Raw genomic sequence first — 14,954 nt, forward strand, 5'->3', positions numbered from 1 at the left:
GGGGGCAAGGCCCCCCACACACACACACACACACACACACACACACACACACACACACACACGGCAACTGCTTTCGAGCCTACATGGCGCAAGCTGGGGGCAGGCCCCAGCAGACACACACACACACACACATACACACACACACACACACATGGGACGCCTGCTCCGAGCCTCTGCTGCCAGACTGTGGCCATCCATAGGACATCTACTGAGGGCTCCCAGACTGTGAGAGGGACAGGCTGGGCTGAGGGAACCCCAACCCCCCAGTGCACGAATATCGTGCACCGGGCCTCTAGTGTATATATATAAAATATATGTATATAATGTATACTAGAGGCCCAATGCATGAAAATTTGTGTAAGTAGGCCTGTCTTCCCCTGGCTGCTGGCTTCGTCTTCCCTCTGGCACCCAGGACCTGGGCTTCCCTCCGGCCACTGTCAAGCACCTGGGACCTGGGCTTCCCTGGCAGCCCCAGCTTTGTCCAGACCTCTGGTCTACTTAGCATATTACGCTTTTATTATTATAGACTAGAGGACCGGTGCACAAAAATTTGTGCACTTGGTGGGGTCCCTCAGCCCAGCCTATGCCCTCTAGCTGTCTGGGACCCTACGGAGGATGTCCACCTGCTAGCTTAGGCCCACTCCCTGGGGGATCGGTCCAAGCTGGCAGTCAGACATCCCTCTGGCAGACCGGCAGCCCTCGGGGGATGTTCTCTTGCCAGCAGGGAGCAGGCCTAAGGTGCAGTTGGACATCCTTAGTGCTGCTGAGGAGACGGAAGAGGTTCCCACCACCTCTGTACTGGCAGCCGTCAGCCTGGCTTGTGGCTGAGCAGAGTTCACCCTGTGGGAGCATACAAACCACCAGGGGGCAGCTCCTGCACTGAGCATCTGCCCCCTGGTGGTCATTGTGTGTCATAGTGACCAGTCATTCACAGTGGTTCTGCTATTAGGGTCAGTTTGCATATTACCCTTTCATTATATAGGATAGAGGCCTGGTGGATGGTGGAGGCTAGGGGGTTTGACCTGAAGGGTGTCCCAGATCAGGGTGGGGGTCCAACTGGGGTGCCTGGCCAGCCTGAGTGAGGGGCTGATGGGTGTTTGCAGGCTGGTCATGCCCCCTTCTCGGTGGGGGTCCCCACTGGGGTGCCAGCCAGCCTGGATGAGGGGCTGATGGCTGTTTGCAGCTGGACATACCCACTTCAGGGTGGGGGTCGCCACCGGGGTGCCTGGCCAGCCTTGGTGAGGGGCTGATGGATGTTTGCAGGCTGATCAAGCCCCTCCTCCCCAGTGGGGACCATCACCCTATGGAAGTTTGGCTAGACTGAGTGAGGGGCTGATGGCTGTTTTCACGTTGGCCACACCCCCTTTAGGGTGGGGGGTCCCACTGGGGTGCTTGTCCAGTCTGGTTGAGGGGCTGAGGGTCGTTTTCAGGCTGGCCAATCCCTGCGACGGAAGCTCCCAGCCTCTCCTTTTTTTCTTTTTTTTTTATTCTGGGATTTATTTACCTTCTATAATTGAAACTTTGGAGCTTTGAGAGGAGCTCAGAGCTGGCCAGGGAGGCCAGGAGGGAAGCCTCCAGCTCGCTCCAGCTCCGTGGCCACGGCCAGCTGAAAGCAGGTATCTGGGGTTTATTTACCTTCTATAATTGAAACTTCGTTGCTTTGAGTGGAGCTCAAAGGTGGCCGCCACAGAGGGGAAGCTTGGCTTCCTCCATCATTGGGACAACCAAGCCTCCTGCTTGCTCCAGCTCCGTGGCTGCCGGCCACCTTCTTGGTTGGGTTAATTTGCATATAGTCGCTCTGATTGGATGGTGGGTGTGGCTTAAGTTGTAGCAAAGGTATGATCAATTAGCATATTTGACTTTTATTAGTGTGAATTATTATTATAGATATGGTCTTTAAAGAGGTAGTTAATATACAATAAGGTCACTGTGTGGGACTTCATCCAATCAGACTGCTGTCCTTATAAGATGGGATCAGGACACAGACAGGGAGGGGCAATCACATGAGGACACAGGGAGAAGACAGCATCTTCATGCCGAAGAAAGAGGCCTCAGGAGAATCCAGCCCTGCCCACACTCTGACATCAGGACACAAAGGGCATCTCTTATTTCCCGTTACAGGCTTCCCCAACAGCAAAGAGCTGATCAGATGGTTCAGTAATGGACGGGCCTGCCTTCACTGACTCATTCCAGTTTCCCTAGGTGAACACTCTATACTTTGCCTTTTGCGAAGCAGACTCTTCTGCAGGTCCTTAGAAGGTAAAAAGTGCAGAAGGTAGATATTCTCCTCCACTAATGACTCCAATGCAGTTAGACTCTGCCAAGTTGAGAAAGTAGTTTCTGCGATTTCTGTGCATGCCCCCCAACCCCCCAGCAAATTTTGATCCTTTGCCTATTTAAGTCTGAACTAAACCACTAGCAATGGTCCTAGTGCTTATGCCAGTGATGCTCCCCGGCCCTGGCCACCCTTAGGGCAGCAGAGGGAGGCAAATGCTGGTGCCTAGGCCCTGCCCTCAGAACTCCACTTAAGGACAGCAGGGTCTGGACATCAAGACTCTAAAGAGACTAAACCAAGCTGGCAGCATAGGTAAACACTGGAAATTGCTGCCTTGCACACCACTTCAAAAATACAACTAAAATACAAAACGGACATCATCCAGAACCACAGTAAGGCTGGCTGAGTGGAAATTCTACAACTAGAAGGAAAGAGAAAAGCACACTGAGACTCAGAGGAGCTGCGGAAGTAAAGTGCAGAGGTACGGAGGAGAACATGGAAAGGGCTGGCAACTGAGAACACGGTGTCTTTTTCAATCGGGAGTGAGTCTCAAGCTCCTGACTGCTCTGTACTCCAGTTCCTGGTGAGTCTCTGGGGACTCAGACTCATACGGGAGAAAGGGGACTGTCTGGCATTGGTCAAAACTCGAGGGCAGCTTTCTCTCAGAGGTGCTTGCAGCTATAACCAGGACACTGAGACACAGGGCCTCTTGAGTAGGACTGAGGAGCAGCCATAGTTGTTTGCTCTGCCCTGTTGATACCCGGAAAACCCGCCCCACCCAAGCTGTGCACAGAGGATTTTGCATATGAAAGGCCTGGCCCTTTACAATCTGAAAATTACCTAACAAACTGCAGCTGGGTCAGAGAGACCCAGAAATTCCAAAAGAAGGCCCAAGGCCCCATAGTAGCTTGCATTGCTTCACAGCTAGGCCTCATCTGGGCACCTCCAAACCTCAAACAAAGAAGAGGAATCTGCAGATCTCTCCGAAGCTCCTGCTGGGTAGCCTCAGGCAGAGGCTAAATTAGCACCTCCTTAGAGATCCAAGAGCCAGTGTATCCAGTGGTCAGAGTGGGACCATCCAGATTACAACTCCTCAGATCCATAAGGCACTCACTCAGGGGGCAGACTCAGTGAGCACCAAAGCCCCACTAAAGCAAGTCTTGCCCCAGAAGGGTGTCTCCAGCACAGAAGTTCTCCCACTGCAGACACAGCTGATTCTCACAGACAATTGGCCTGGAGGTCAGTTCCTCTCAGTGATACCTACAACAATCAAGGCATAACTACAACAAGACTGTGCACACAGCCCACATAGGGGTGCACCCAAGAGTGTCCACCTCAGGTAATTGGAGAGGCTGAGCAACTGGGCCCTATAGGACACCTAAACACAGAAAGCCATTCTATCAACACAGGGGAAGCATAAATCTGCGGGAGACAAAGAAACAGGCCACAAATGAGAGAAATGGAGGAAAGCAAACTACTGGATATAGAGTTCAAAACCACACATAAGTTTTTCAAGATTTTCTAGAAACCGCCGATAAATTTAGTGAGACCCTCAAGAAATCTAGTGAGACCCTTGAGGTTATGAAAAAGGACCAACTGGAAATTAAGCATACACTGACTTAAATAAAGAACACTATACAGAGTTCCAACAGCATACTAGAGGATCGCAAGAATCAAGTCAAAGATCTGAAATAGGAAGAAGCAAAAAACACCCAACCAGAAAAATAAAAAGAAAAAAGAATCCAAAAATATGAAGATAGTGTAAGGAGCCTCTGGGACAACTTCAAGCGTACCCACATCCAAATTATGAGGGTGCCAGAAGAACAGAGAGAGCAAGATATTGAAAACCTATTTAAAGAAATAATGAGAGAAAATTTCCCCAACCTGGTGAAAGAAATAGACTTACAAGTCCAGGAAGTGCAGAGAACCCCAAACAAAAGGAATCCAAAGAGGACCACACCAAGACACGTCATAATTAAAATGCCAAGAGCAAAAGACAAAGAGAGAATCTTAAAAGGAGCAAGAGAATACCCATATGACTGTCAGCTGATTTCTCAACAGAAACTATGAAGGCCAGAAGGGAGTGGCAAGAAATATTCAAAGTGATGAATACCAAGAACCTACAACCAAGATTACTTTACCCAGCAAAGCTATCATTCAGAATTGAAGGTCAGATAAAGAGCTTCACAGATAAGAAAAAGCTAAAGGAGTTCATCACAACCAAACCAGTACTATATGAAATGCTGAAAGGTATCCTTTTGGAAGAGGAAGAAGAAGAAAAAGGTAAAGATACAAATTATGAACAACAAATACACCTCTATCAACAAGTGAATCTAAAAATCAAGTGACTAGCCCTCACCAGTTTGGCTCAGTGGATGGAGCGTTGGCCTGTGGACTGAAGGGTCCCAGGTTCGATTCCGGTCAAGGGTATGTATCTTGGTTGCTGGCACATCCCCAGTGGGGGTTGTGCAGGAAGCAGCTGATCAATGTTTCTAACTCTATCCCTCTCCTTTCCTCTCTGTAAAAAATCACTAAATATATTTTTAAAAAATCAAATGAATAAATAATCTAATGAACAGAATAAACTGGTGAATATAATAGAATCAGGGGCATAGAAAGGGATTGGACTGACTATTCTCTGGGGGGAAAGGGGTGTGGGGGTGCGGGAAGAGACTGGACAAAAATCGTACACATATGGATGAGGACAGTGGCGGGGAGGGTAAGGGCAGAGGGTGGGGTGGGAACCGGGTAGAGGGGAGCTATAGGGTGAAAAAAGAGGAACAACTCTAATAAACTAAACAATAAAGATTTAATTTAAAAAAACACTCTAGAGATCCCCAAGTGACCCCATAGGCTAGCGGCAGTGTTGAGAACTGCTGATCGTGGTCAGAAGAGAAAAAGCTCACTGACGAACTTCACAACGATCAGATGAGAGTCAGTGCAGCAGCTTGACAACACCAAACCAGCTTGCCACTTTAATTTTAAAATGTAGGATATTGCCCCAGCGGGTTACGCTCAGTGGATAGAGCGTCGGCCTGCAGACTGAAGAGTCCACTGTTCAATTCTGGTCAAGAGCACATGCCCGGGTTTTGGCTCAATCCCCAGTAGGGGGCGAGCAGGAGGCAGCTGATCAGTGATTCTCTCTCATCATTGATGTTTCTCTCTCTTTCCCTCTCCCTTCCTCTCTGAAATCAATAAAAATATATTTTATAGAAATAAATAAATAAATAAAATGTAGGGTATTAGCCCTTTGGACTTTTGAGCTGAGTGTATTTTAGGTAAATGAGTTAATACGAGTTGAAGTGTTTCACACATAAGCACCAGGAGACACCAGCTACCATGGGGACTTCTCTCTTGCTCTAGATCTTAGAACCCAGGTTTCTGTGTGGAAGCTACTGACTCGGTGGTTCTGGCCTTCCCAAGGGGTAAGGATACTCACGTGCCTCTGTGGTTTGAAAAGCATGGACGAGCTGGGAGATGGTCCTTCCTAGTTCCTCCTGTGCAGGAAACAGTAAAATAATCTCCTTCCGCCCCTGAAGAAATGCGGCCTCACAACAACAAGAAACACACTAAGCAGTCCACCCGTCACGAGACAGGCTTCACTGGCTGCTTCATCCCAGTGTGCGTGAGGCCTGCAAGCTACATCCCTGCTGTGAAGAGCTTCACTCTACAGCTGGGGCCAGCAGAACCTTGCAACAGGGCAGTCACTGCCCTCATGATCCGGCTGAGCCCTGAGCGAAGGAGAGAATAAGAGAAGGCGGCCAGAGCAAAGAGCTTCCTCACCGCCCGGTCCCGGGTCACCTGCTCGATCCCTGCCAGGCGCTGCGCCAACTGGATCTCAGGGGGGAGCTGCACCCGAGGAACAATGGCGATCGTCATTGAGAGACCAGGTACCTGGGACAGCGCCACTGCGCTTCGCGGGGGTCGCGCGGCGTGACGTCACGCGACCGCGCCGGCCGGACCCGGGAACGCTCACTGGTGACGCGCGCCAGGGAGGGCCTACCTCCGGCTGCACGCCATCGCCCCGTAGTGGCGGGACACCGCAATGACAGCTCTAGACAGTTGTAATTCAATGGTCACTAAACCTGTGCCCGCCTTTTAGGAGGGCGGTAGTTTAACCTGGTTGATGACTGAAGGTTCTTCAGCAAAGAAAGCCAGCGAGCACAGATAGAAGGAAATGGAAGGATTGGAGAAAACCCTGTGCAGCCCCCAGTGAATCTTTGATTCAGGGCGAAAGTCATCAGAAAATGGCACAAGGGCTAAAGAAAGGTGGTCCAAGCTATCAGTACCCGCCCCAAGGGACGGACACTGTAGGCGGGGAGTGGGGCCTCCCACGCAGGAGCCGCACCTGTGGGCAGTCAAACCTGACCCTCATCCAGCCTTCAGGGCTGCACCCCAGCTGCCAGGACACAGGAAGGCTGAGCAGGGTGCACAAGAAGACAGTCACGACCCTAGTCTGGGACAGTTCGCAAGACAACCGTCCTGATATCATCACAGACTTAAAGTCATGGATGAAGGAAGGAATGAACGCCTATATAAAGGAGGGGATATACTCTTTTACATATTTGCATATACAAATCTTGATTGGATCCTGGTGCAAAGAAAAAGCTCTATGTCATTTGGGGGTCAATTAGGAAAGCTTGCATATGGACTGGATGTTGGATTATAGTGCAGAATAATTGTTTATTTTCGTGGGTGTGACAATGTAGTGTTTATGTTCATGCAGAATGGACTCAGCAGATTTTTTCTGTGAAGGGCCACGTATCAGGGAACCCCAAGCCTAGGGTACGAGGATGGAGGGCTATGATCTATTATGGCAAAGGGACACAAAGCAAATCAGCACAGGAAAAGGTCATACAGAGGGAGTCCAGGAGACACCAGGAGGAGGCCTCCAGAATCCGCTCTAGGTGGAGACACACAGGCCACACTTACCTCCCCAGCAAGGAGATGTGGCAACACATGTGAGATGTCGACTACCAGGAAGCAAAATGGAGAAACACCCACTTCCTTCACATTAGTGACTACAGGATAGTTAACATTTACAGTAAGTAGAGATGGTATGTGGGCAGCAGTATAACTGGTGCCAATGTGGTTACGCCTCCAAGGGGTTTGGAAAAGAAATTCACCCTGACTTATCAAAGGTATCTGATCCTAGATGCATAAGAACAATGAGCATGGCTGCTTATGGGAAAGATTGGCCTTTCACTAAGGAAGCTATAGGCCTAGGATATGATTATCTGCATGACCTGCCCAGCTAGGTATTTATGATCAAATCACCATTGTGGTTACTTTCAGACTCACCAAGCAGCGCCCAGAGCTTGTCAGGTCTGCTATGTAGCCCCTTTTTTACTCATTCAGTCATTCAGTCATTCATTCATTCAAATATGACTGAATTGTAGGGGTCTCTCCTTCCCTTCCACACCTAGCCTTCCACCCTTCTTTGAATTACAAACCAGGCTCCTCCCTGGTAGGTACCTGAAAAGTTGGCCTCTCCCACTTACCTGCTCATGGGCCGCTCCCACTGGGGTTCTGCACGGAGCCCTACAGAAGGAAAGGCTGGGCCTGCTCCTGCAGTCAGCACCCAGTGGTGGGAGAGGCCCAGCATCCCCTGAGGTGCAGCCCTGGAGTGGGGAAAGGGTGCAGCTGGAATGCCACTCCCACCCCAACCTAAGGCCCTGGGAGGCATCTCATCATTGGACTCCTTTGTGCCTCCTCTGCTCACACGTCAGCCCTTCACTCTGTCCCTGGGTCACACGCTGGTGCAAGGTGGGTGCTGGACCAGGTCCTGCAATGATAAGTGCAAAGCAGTCCAATGCACTGGGGAGTGAGGCCAGGCAGGCCTGGTCCTGGACTCCAAGATGCCCTGGCAGTCTCTGTTCCCAGCTACTTCTGGAGCCCAGTGGGCACAGACGTCTCTCCCTACTGCTCTTGGGGACTCTCAGGTCCAGCTCCCACTCACCTCTGGGTCTCTCTCACCTGTAACCTGCCCTGCAGGGGGTGTAGCAGCGGAGGTCGTGGCTTCCAGAGCTCAGGCCCCGGATGTGGGTTTGCAGATTCACAGGGAGGAGGACAAATCACAGGAAGAGGGAAGAGCAGATGTTTGATAACCAGCTGTCTGCCCTGCCATGCAGCTGAGTCTCAGATTAAAAAAAGTTCTCTCTGATCTTTGCTCTCTTTCTGGACCAGGCTCCCTACCTAAATGATTTAATATAATCATTTCAGTTTTTGTTCCCCCCTTTATTTTAGAGAGAGGAGGGGAGAGGGAGAGCAAGAGAGAAACATCAACGTGAGAGAGAAACATTGATCAGTTGTCTCCAGTTTTGGGCCCCAGGGGGATATGGAAACCGCAGTTGAACCCAGGACCCTTTGGTGCACAGGAGAAAGCTGCAAAGGACTGAGCCACCCCGGCCAGGGCCTTCCCTGAATGTCATGAAGGGTGAGGTGGAAGTTCTCCTCCCAACCCCATGGCTGGGTCTTGATCGCCCTCAGCTCAATATAATCAACATCAGAAAGTGACACCTTTTGGAGGCGCGCAGTGCCGGATACCTCCCCAGCGTGTCTCCTGGGCCAATAAAACCAACACCAAACAGGGTACACGCACTGCAGCGCAAGCCAGTGGTTCCCAGGTGGCTCCCTCCCTGGGTACCAGGTTGTGCAAGACGCAGGTCCCTCGCCCAGCTCTCCCCACCCTACCTCACTCCTATGCCCCACCCCACCGCACCCCACCCCTAACCGCCGTTGCCCCACCCCCCTTCCCACAGGACCGCCCTCCTCCCCGACACCGTCTGCTTCCGCCCCCCGTCACCTGAGCCCAGGACTTACGACAGAGGGCCATGCTCTCAGTTATAACCCTCGCTCTGCCTTCGCTGCTAATCTCACTCGCAGGCCATTGCTCTGTGCCCGCTGCTCTTCCCTTCTGTGCCAGCTGCTCCGTGCCCGCTGCTCCGCCATGAGCCTTACGATAAAGGGTGGCCTCTCCGAAACCCGACCCGCCACAGCCAAGATCCAGGCCATCGCCGACAAGGTAGGCGGCCCGGGTCTTCCGGAGCCCGGGTCGGGTCCCGCCCTGTCCGCAGAGGGGCAGGGCTCGCGGGGACGCGGAGGGTATGGACGCTGGGACAGGGACCCTGGGCCTCGGCTTCTAGAGGGAAGGGCCTGGTGTGCTTGTCCTGGGGCGGTTCCGGTCAGTGAAGCTGGGGAAGGATCTGCAGGGGTCCTAACTTCTGCCCTGCCTTATTCCAGTGCTCCTTGTGCAAGTAAAACAAAAACAGACACCAGGCTGGGATGCAGAGGCAGAGCCTGGTTCAGACCCTGGGCAGCGCCTGACTTCTGTGCCTCAGTTTCCTCGTCTGTGAAGTGGGCATCACTGGGGTGCCTTCACCGAAGGTTATGGGAAAGGTGGGATGGTGGGGCCACAGGAAGGCTCAGGTTCTGAGAAGACACAAAGTCCAACAAACCTGCCGCTTCCCTAACCCCATGGTCGGCAAAGTACCTCTCCAGAGCTACATTCGGCTCTTTGGCCCCTTGAGTGTGGCTCTTCCTAAGCCTTAGGAGTACCCTAATTAAGTTAATAACAATGTACCTACCTATATTGTTTAAGTTTAAAAAATTTGGCCTCAAAAGACATTTCAATTGTTGTACTGTTGATATTTGGCTCTGTTGACTAATGAGTATGCGACCACTGCCCTAACCCGATAGAACCCCCACACCCCACCCCACCCATTTGCTCAGGTGGTTTAGAATATCTGACCACAGTAAAGGACGGTGAGACAGTCCCCTGAGACTTTGAAAATAAGGAATGTGTAGGGACTGCGTGGTGAGCCAGTTGGGTGAAGTTCCTCTCCCACACGGCTCTGGAGCCCAGCCTCTCCTGAGGTTCCCGGTTCCCAGGCCTAAGGAATTCCTCACTTGCTGCGTGAACTGTGAATGCCCATCAGCTCAGCAGAGAGGAGTTGCTGTCTCGGGGCTCCCTGATGTGGTGCTGGTCACTTGAAAGTGACAAGTAAGAGGGCGGTCACCATGGCCGCTGGGAGGCAGTTCTGAGGGCGAGGCTTTGCCTGTGGCTCCTAGAGGACAGGGCAGGGACACCCTCTTGCTGCCTCAGGTCCTGACTCCTCCCCAAGCTCTCTGGGCTGCAGGTGTGGAGAACAGAGGTCAGAGAGGGAGCCCTGGCCAGAGGATGTCAAAGTCCCAAATTCTGGCTCAGCCTCCTCAAGTAGTGCCCACCAGTCCCGACCTTGGCCTTCCCTGGCCCTCTGCAGTCTCCTGGCCCCTTGAGGGTGGTAACTGGCAACTTCCTCCCCATCCCCAGGCCTGTCCTGCTCCCCTTGGCTCTAGTACAGCCCGTCTTTCTCCCGGTCCACAGTACTATCAGTGAACTGTCACCACGGGCAGTGCCTGGAGGCTGCCACATGCCCAGTCCCATTGCCTGCATTTGGGTCTTATCATTCCTGCTTTCCTGCCTCCACTCCTGAAACAGGCCAAGAGGGAGACGATTCCTTCCCAGACTCCCGTGTGCGTTTGTGTGTGTTACTCATCCCCACAGGCTTGTCCACCTTCTGCAGGGTCAGATCCCTGCGGACCAAACATGGCACCTTGCAGGACAGGTAAGCACTGAGACACAGGTAGGCTCAGGTTCTGAGAAGACACAAAGTCCAACAAACCTGCCGCTTCCCTAACCCCATGGTAGGCCTGCAGTGAGAATCCTGCCGGCTGCATACGAGGGCAGAGGAGTGGCAGGAGGGGCCTGCCTTCTCCCTTCCTGACCCTCCCTCCTGTCCTTAGCTGCTGACTCCATTCTCCCTCCATTCTTATCCCTGGTTAGGGCCCCTCCCTGAAGGTGCAGGCAGGCCTCATGCCTCGTGCCGGTCACGAGTTTGACATGCTTGGTCCTGCATTGTGAGAAATAATCTGTAAAGGGTGGGCCTTAGAGGTCAGTTTGTAACATTTGACATGAGGCCGCAGCTCCTGTGTCAGTCACTCTTGCAGGAAGGAAGACACTGAGTTCCCCTCTCTCCTGCCCCCTAGGTGAAGTCCCAGCTGGAGGAGAAGGAAAACAAGAAGTACCCCATTTTCAAGGCCACGGAGTACAAGAGCCAGGTGGTCCAGGGGACTAACTACTTCATCAAGGTGGAGTGTCCGCTACAGGGGTGCTCATGCAGATGTGGGGAGAAAGAGGACTTTTAGGGGCCAAGACAGGGGTCCTTAAGGAGGCTCCTGTAGCCTGGGCTGGTGTGGTTCAACAGACAGAGTGTCAGCCTGCACACCAAAGGGCCTCACGTTTGATTCCCGGTCAAGGGCGGGTAACTGGGTTGCATGTTGGATCCCTGGCCTCAGTTGGGGCGCATGCAGGAGGCATTCAGTCGGAGTATCTCTCCCCCTCTCTTTCTAAAAAATCAATATAAATGTTTTTAAAATAATAAAATGAGTGTGCATGCACTCCTGCAGGCCTCCATGGAGGAGAGGACTGAGCCTTCTGGGCAACTAAGGGCTCTGAGGAGCGAATGTAGGGAGCCAGGGGTGCTGGCTGGGGTGATGGGCATCTGTTACGTCCAAAGGAGGAAGATGGGAATGTCACCACCCTAGTGGCTGATGCCCTGAAGCAGTGGTTCTCACATTCTGGCCCTTTAAATTCAGTTCCTCATGTTGTGACCCAACCATAAAATTATTTTCGTTGCTACTTCATAACTGTAATGTTGCTACTGTTATGAAACGTAATGTAAATATCTGATATGCAGGATGGTCTTAGGGCGACCCCTGTGAAAGGGTCGTTTGACCGCCAAAGGGGTCGCGACCCACAGGTTGAGAACCGCTGCCCTGAAGGGACTCGGCCTCCAGGCTCTCAGGGCCTTTTTCACACAGTCCGCCAGGCACAGGGACGTGGGGTCAGAGGCAGCACCTGCCCCCCTCACTCGACTCTCTTTGCAGGTTCAAGTTGCGGATGATGACTTCGTGCACCTTCGAGTGTTTGAAGGTCTCACTCAGGAAAACGAGGCCTTGGCCTTGAGCAATTATCAGACCAACAAGACCAAGCAGGACGAGCTGACCTCTTTCTAGTTCTGGATTTTGAACTGAACCTTCACCACGTGGTTCTGTCACGTGTTCGCGTGTCGGGGTAATGAACGCCGTCTCTAATCTGTGCCACTTTCGCTGGAGGGGCTGCTCTGCACCAATCCGGTGTCTCTGCTTCTGACTTTAAAAGTGTGACTTTCCTCCCAACCAATGATCTTAACTAAATTGCTTTCCAAGAGGGCTTAGATGATCCCTAAATAAATACATTTTTAAGTTTTTGCAAATTTGCTCCTTTGCTGTGGGTTTTGTTCTTCATCTGAAACCTTAACCACCAACAGACGTGTTTTTTTTTGTTTTTTTTTTTTTTTAATATTTTTTTATTTTTCGCTTAAAGTATTACAAAGGGTATTACATAAGTGTCCTTTTTTTCCCCCCCGCCCTCGACACACCCCTACCCTCCCTTACCCCCCAGTGTCTTATGTCCATTAGTTATGCTTATATGCATGCATACAAGTCCTTCGGTTGATCTAACAGACGTGTTTACAAAGGTCTTTCACAGCCACGCGCCGGACCTGAGACCCTCCCCCTGAGGAGGAGAGCCCAGCAGCGTTGCCCCAGGTCCCAGTCAGTGGGTGGTCGACCCGGGACCCCAGGAGTCACTCCAACAACAGCTCTGCACCCCGCTGCCTGGACTCTGTGTCCTGTCTCCAGGCCTCGGTTGCCCCCGTTAGTAAAAGGATGCGAGTAAACCCGGTTCTAGACCATGAGTTCCAGATGTGCTCAGTCACACTGTTTCCATAGCAGCAATGACACGGCAGGGACCAAAGTGTTGCACAAACCTGCTGCACGGCTGCTCAGAACCGGCGGCCTGGGAGGCCATGCCGCTCATCCCCTGGGCTGCGGGCACCTGCTCAAAGCCTGAGCCTCTGGAAGGGCCTGTTTCAACAGGGTCCTGCCTGTCAGTGCGGTCAGTGCCTGGTTGGTTTGCCCCGTGTTTGTGTGAAATAGATTAAAAAGAGGGCCCCTGACATCATAGGTGTAATGACTGTTGGGTGAAATTTCTACCTGTGTGGCTCAGGGTCAAGGTAGAATATGTGTTCCTGAGGGTTAATGTCGGTCTCACATTCCTGAACTCCACTCGGCTCCCCTGGGGCGTGTGGCATTTTCTGTCCTGAGGTCATGAGGAGCGTGGAAGGGTGGGACAGTGAGCATGAGGAGCCTGGAGAGCGGCAGTGAGAAATCTCTGCACAGTGAGCTGTGTGTGTCCCCGTCCCTCCATGAACTGGAAGAATAAAACGTTCATAACACCCTCTTAGAGTCAAGCAACTCTGCACTGAACAGAAGATGGAACACAGTTCCCACCTGGGGACTTTCAGGGACCGGCAGGGGAGATGGAATTGAGGGTGCTAAGCAGAGCTGACAGCCATGCCCTGGTGATTGCTTAATGGTGTGGGTTGTGCCCAGGGTGATGAGGCATCTGTGGCAGGAAAGGGGAGACAGTTACACAAGGCTGGGAGGTACAAATGCCCTGGGCTGTGCAATTGAAGTGACTCAGGTGTACTTACTTCCTGTTAATTTCACCTCCCTAAAAACATAGCACAAGACAGTCAACCAGAGCCAGTCTAGGGGACCCCTTTGGCAGAGGATTTGGGGAACAAATGCTGGGCTTGCGCTCTTCCATCTGCCCAGCAGTCCCAGGCTCTCCTCTGCCCACCCTGGGCTCTGGGTGCTGACCTGTGGGTTCGCCCTCGCCATTCGTTCCCCAGCACTTGCTGCAGGGACCACCTCGGGGTCTCCTGGCACGGATCTCTCTTCTACAGGATGCTTTTTGGGTCCTGGTACTTGGCCGGCCAGTGAGCCCTTCAGGCTAAGCTGGTAATGGCGCCCCTTCCCTCCATGTCCCCCTGGGGGTGCTGACCACCCCATCCCTTTTACTAAGCACTTAAGTAACTGGTCAGTGCCATCTATTTCCCCAGCACCAAGAAGACAGCGACAAAGGGGCCTGCCCCGCCCGTGAGAGTCACAGGCCCTAATTCTCCAGCTGTCCAGGCAGGGACAGCTAAGCAGCCCAGGGCGGTCAGAGTGGGTTTGAGGCAGAGTCAGGTGCTTCAGACACAAAGCAGATCCCGCGGCCTCCCTCCCTCTCCTTGCCTTTCTCACAAAGCCTGTTACTTGGGGACGACCTGAGGATTTATCTACAAAATGTGGGACGGTGTACAGTACCTGCTGGGCTAGTAGGACCAGAGCTGTCACCACCCATGTGTGAAGGAATTGGAACCCAGAAGGGGCAGTGACACCTGATGGATGACCAGAGCTTGTCCTCACAATCTAGCAGGGATGGACCAGGAAAGGGAGCCCCACTTTCCCGATCCCAGGGAGGGTCTTGCAGGAACCCTGAGTGGGTAGGGCACCAGAGTGGGTTGGCGGGGAGGGCACTTGGGCCATGATGAGCAGGGCAGGGCAGGCCCTTTATTTAAGAGGGAGATATTTGCCCGGCCAGCATGGTTCAATGGTTGAGCATCGGCCTATGAACCAGGAGGCCAGTTTGCTTTTCAGTCAGGGCACATGCCCAGGTTGCAGGCTGCATCCCCTGTGGGGGGTTTTGTAGGAGGCAGCCAATCGATGAGTCTCATCATTGATGTTTCTCTCTCTCTCTCTCCTTCTGTGA

The 14,954-nt window shown here is 52.4% G+C and overlaps 2 protein-coding genes across 2 annotated transcripts in view; one reads left to right on the forward strand and one right to left on the reverse strand.

The window, feature by feature from the left end:
* Positions 1-5,714: 5,714 nt before the first annotated feature.
* The window catches only part of LOC106695588 (ribosomal RNA processing protein 1 homolog A-like), a 14,980-nt gene continuing 5,740 nt past the window's right edge, over positions 5,715-14,954 (reverse strand). Inside the window, exon 3 of the transcript XR_002827571.1 lies at positions 5,715-5,772. The gene's annotated coding sequence lies outside the window, so the exon portion shown is untranslated. The remainder of the gene's footprint in view (positions 5,773-14,954) is intronic.
* On the forward strand, positions 6,126-12,573 carry LOC102436343 (cystatin-B-like). Its single transcript, XM_006108098.3, has 4 exons — positions 6,126-6,165; positions 9,037-9,299; positions 11,303-11,404; positions 12,203-12,573. Exons 1-4 carry the CDS (start codon positions 6,141-6,143, stop codon positions 12,329-12,331), a joined length of 519 nt encoding a protein of 172 aa, XP_006108160.2. The 5' UTR covers positions 6,126-6,140; the 3' UTR covers positions 12,332-12,573.

Source organism: Myotis lucifugus, unplaced genomic scaffold (genome assembly GCF_000147115.1).
Source record: "Myotis lucifugus unplaced genomic scaffold, Myoluc2.0 scaffold_1751, whole genome shotgun sequence".
NCBI classification, from domain to species: Eukaryota; Metazoa; Chordata; class Mammalia; order Chiroptera; family Vespertilionidae; genus Myotis; species Myotis lucifugus.

Excerpts from the sequence above, each read along its gene's own strand:
- LOC102436343 (XM_006108098.3), top strand. The coding sequence starts at position 6,141 with ATGGCGATCGTCATTGAGAGACCAG. Across the intron at positions 9,300-11,302 it reads TCCAGGCCATCGCCGACAAG|GTGAAGTCCCAGCTGGAGGA; the intron begins GTAGGCGGCCCG and ends CCTGCCCCCTAG. Across the intron at positions 11,405-12,202 it reads GGACTAACTACTTCATCAAG|GTTCAAGTTGCGGATGATGA; the intron begins GTGGAGTGTCCG and ends CTCTCTTTGCAG.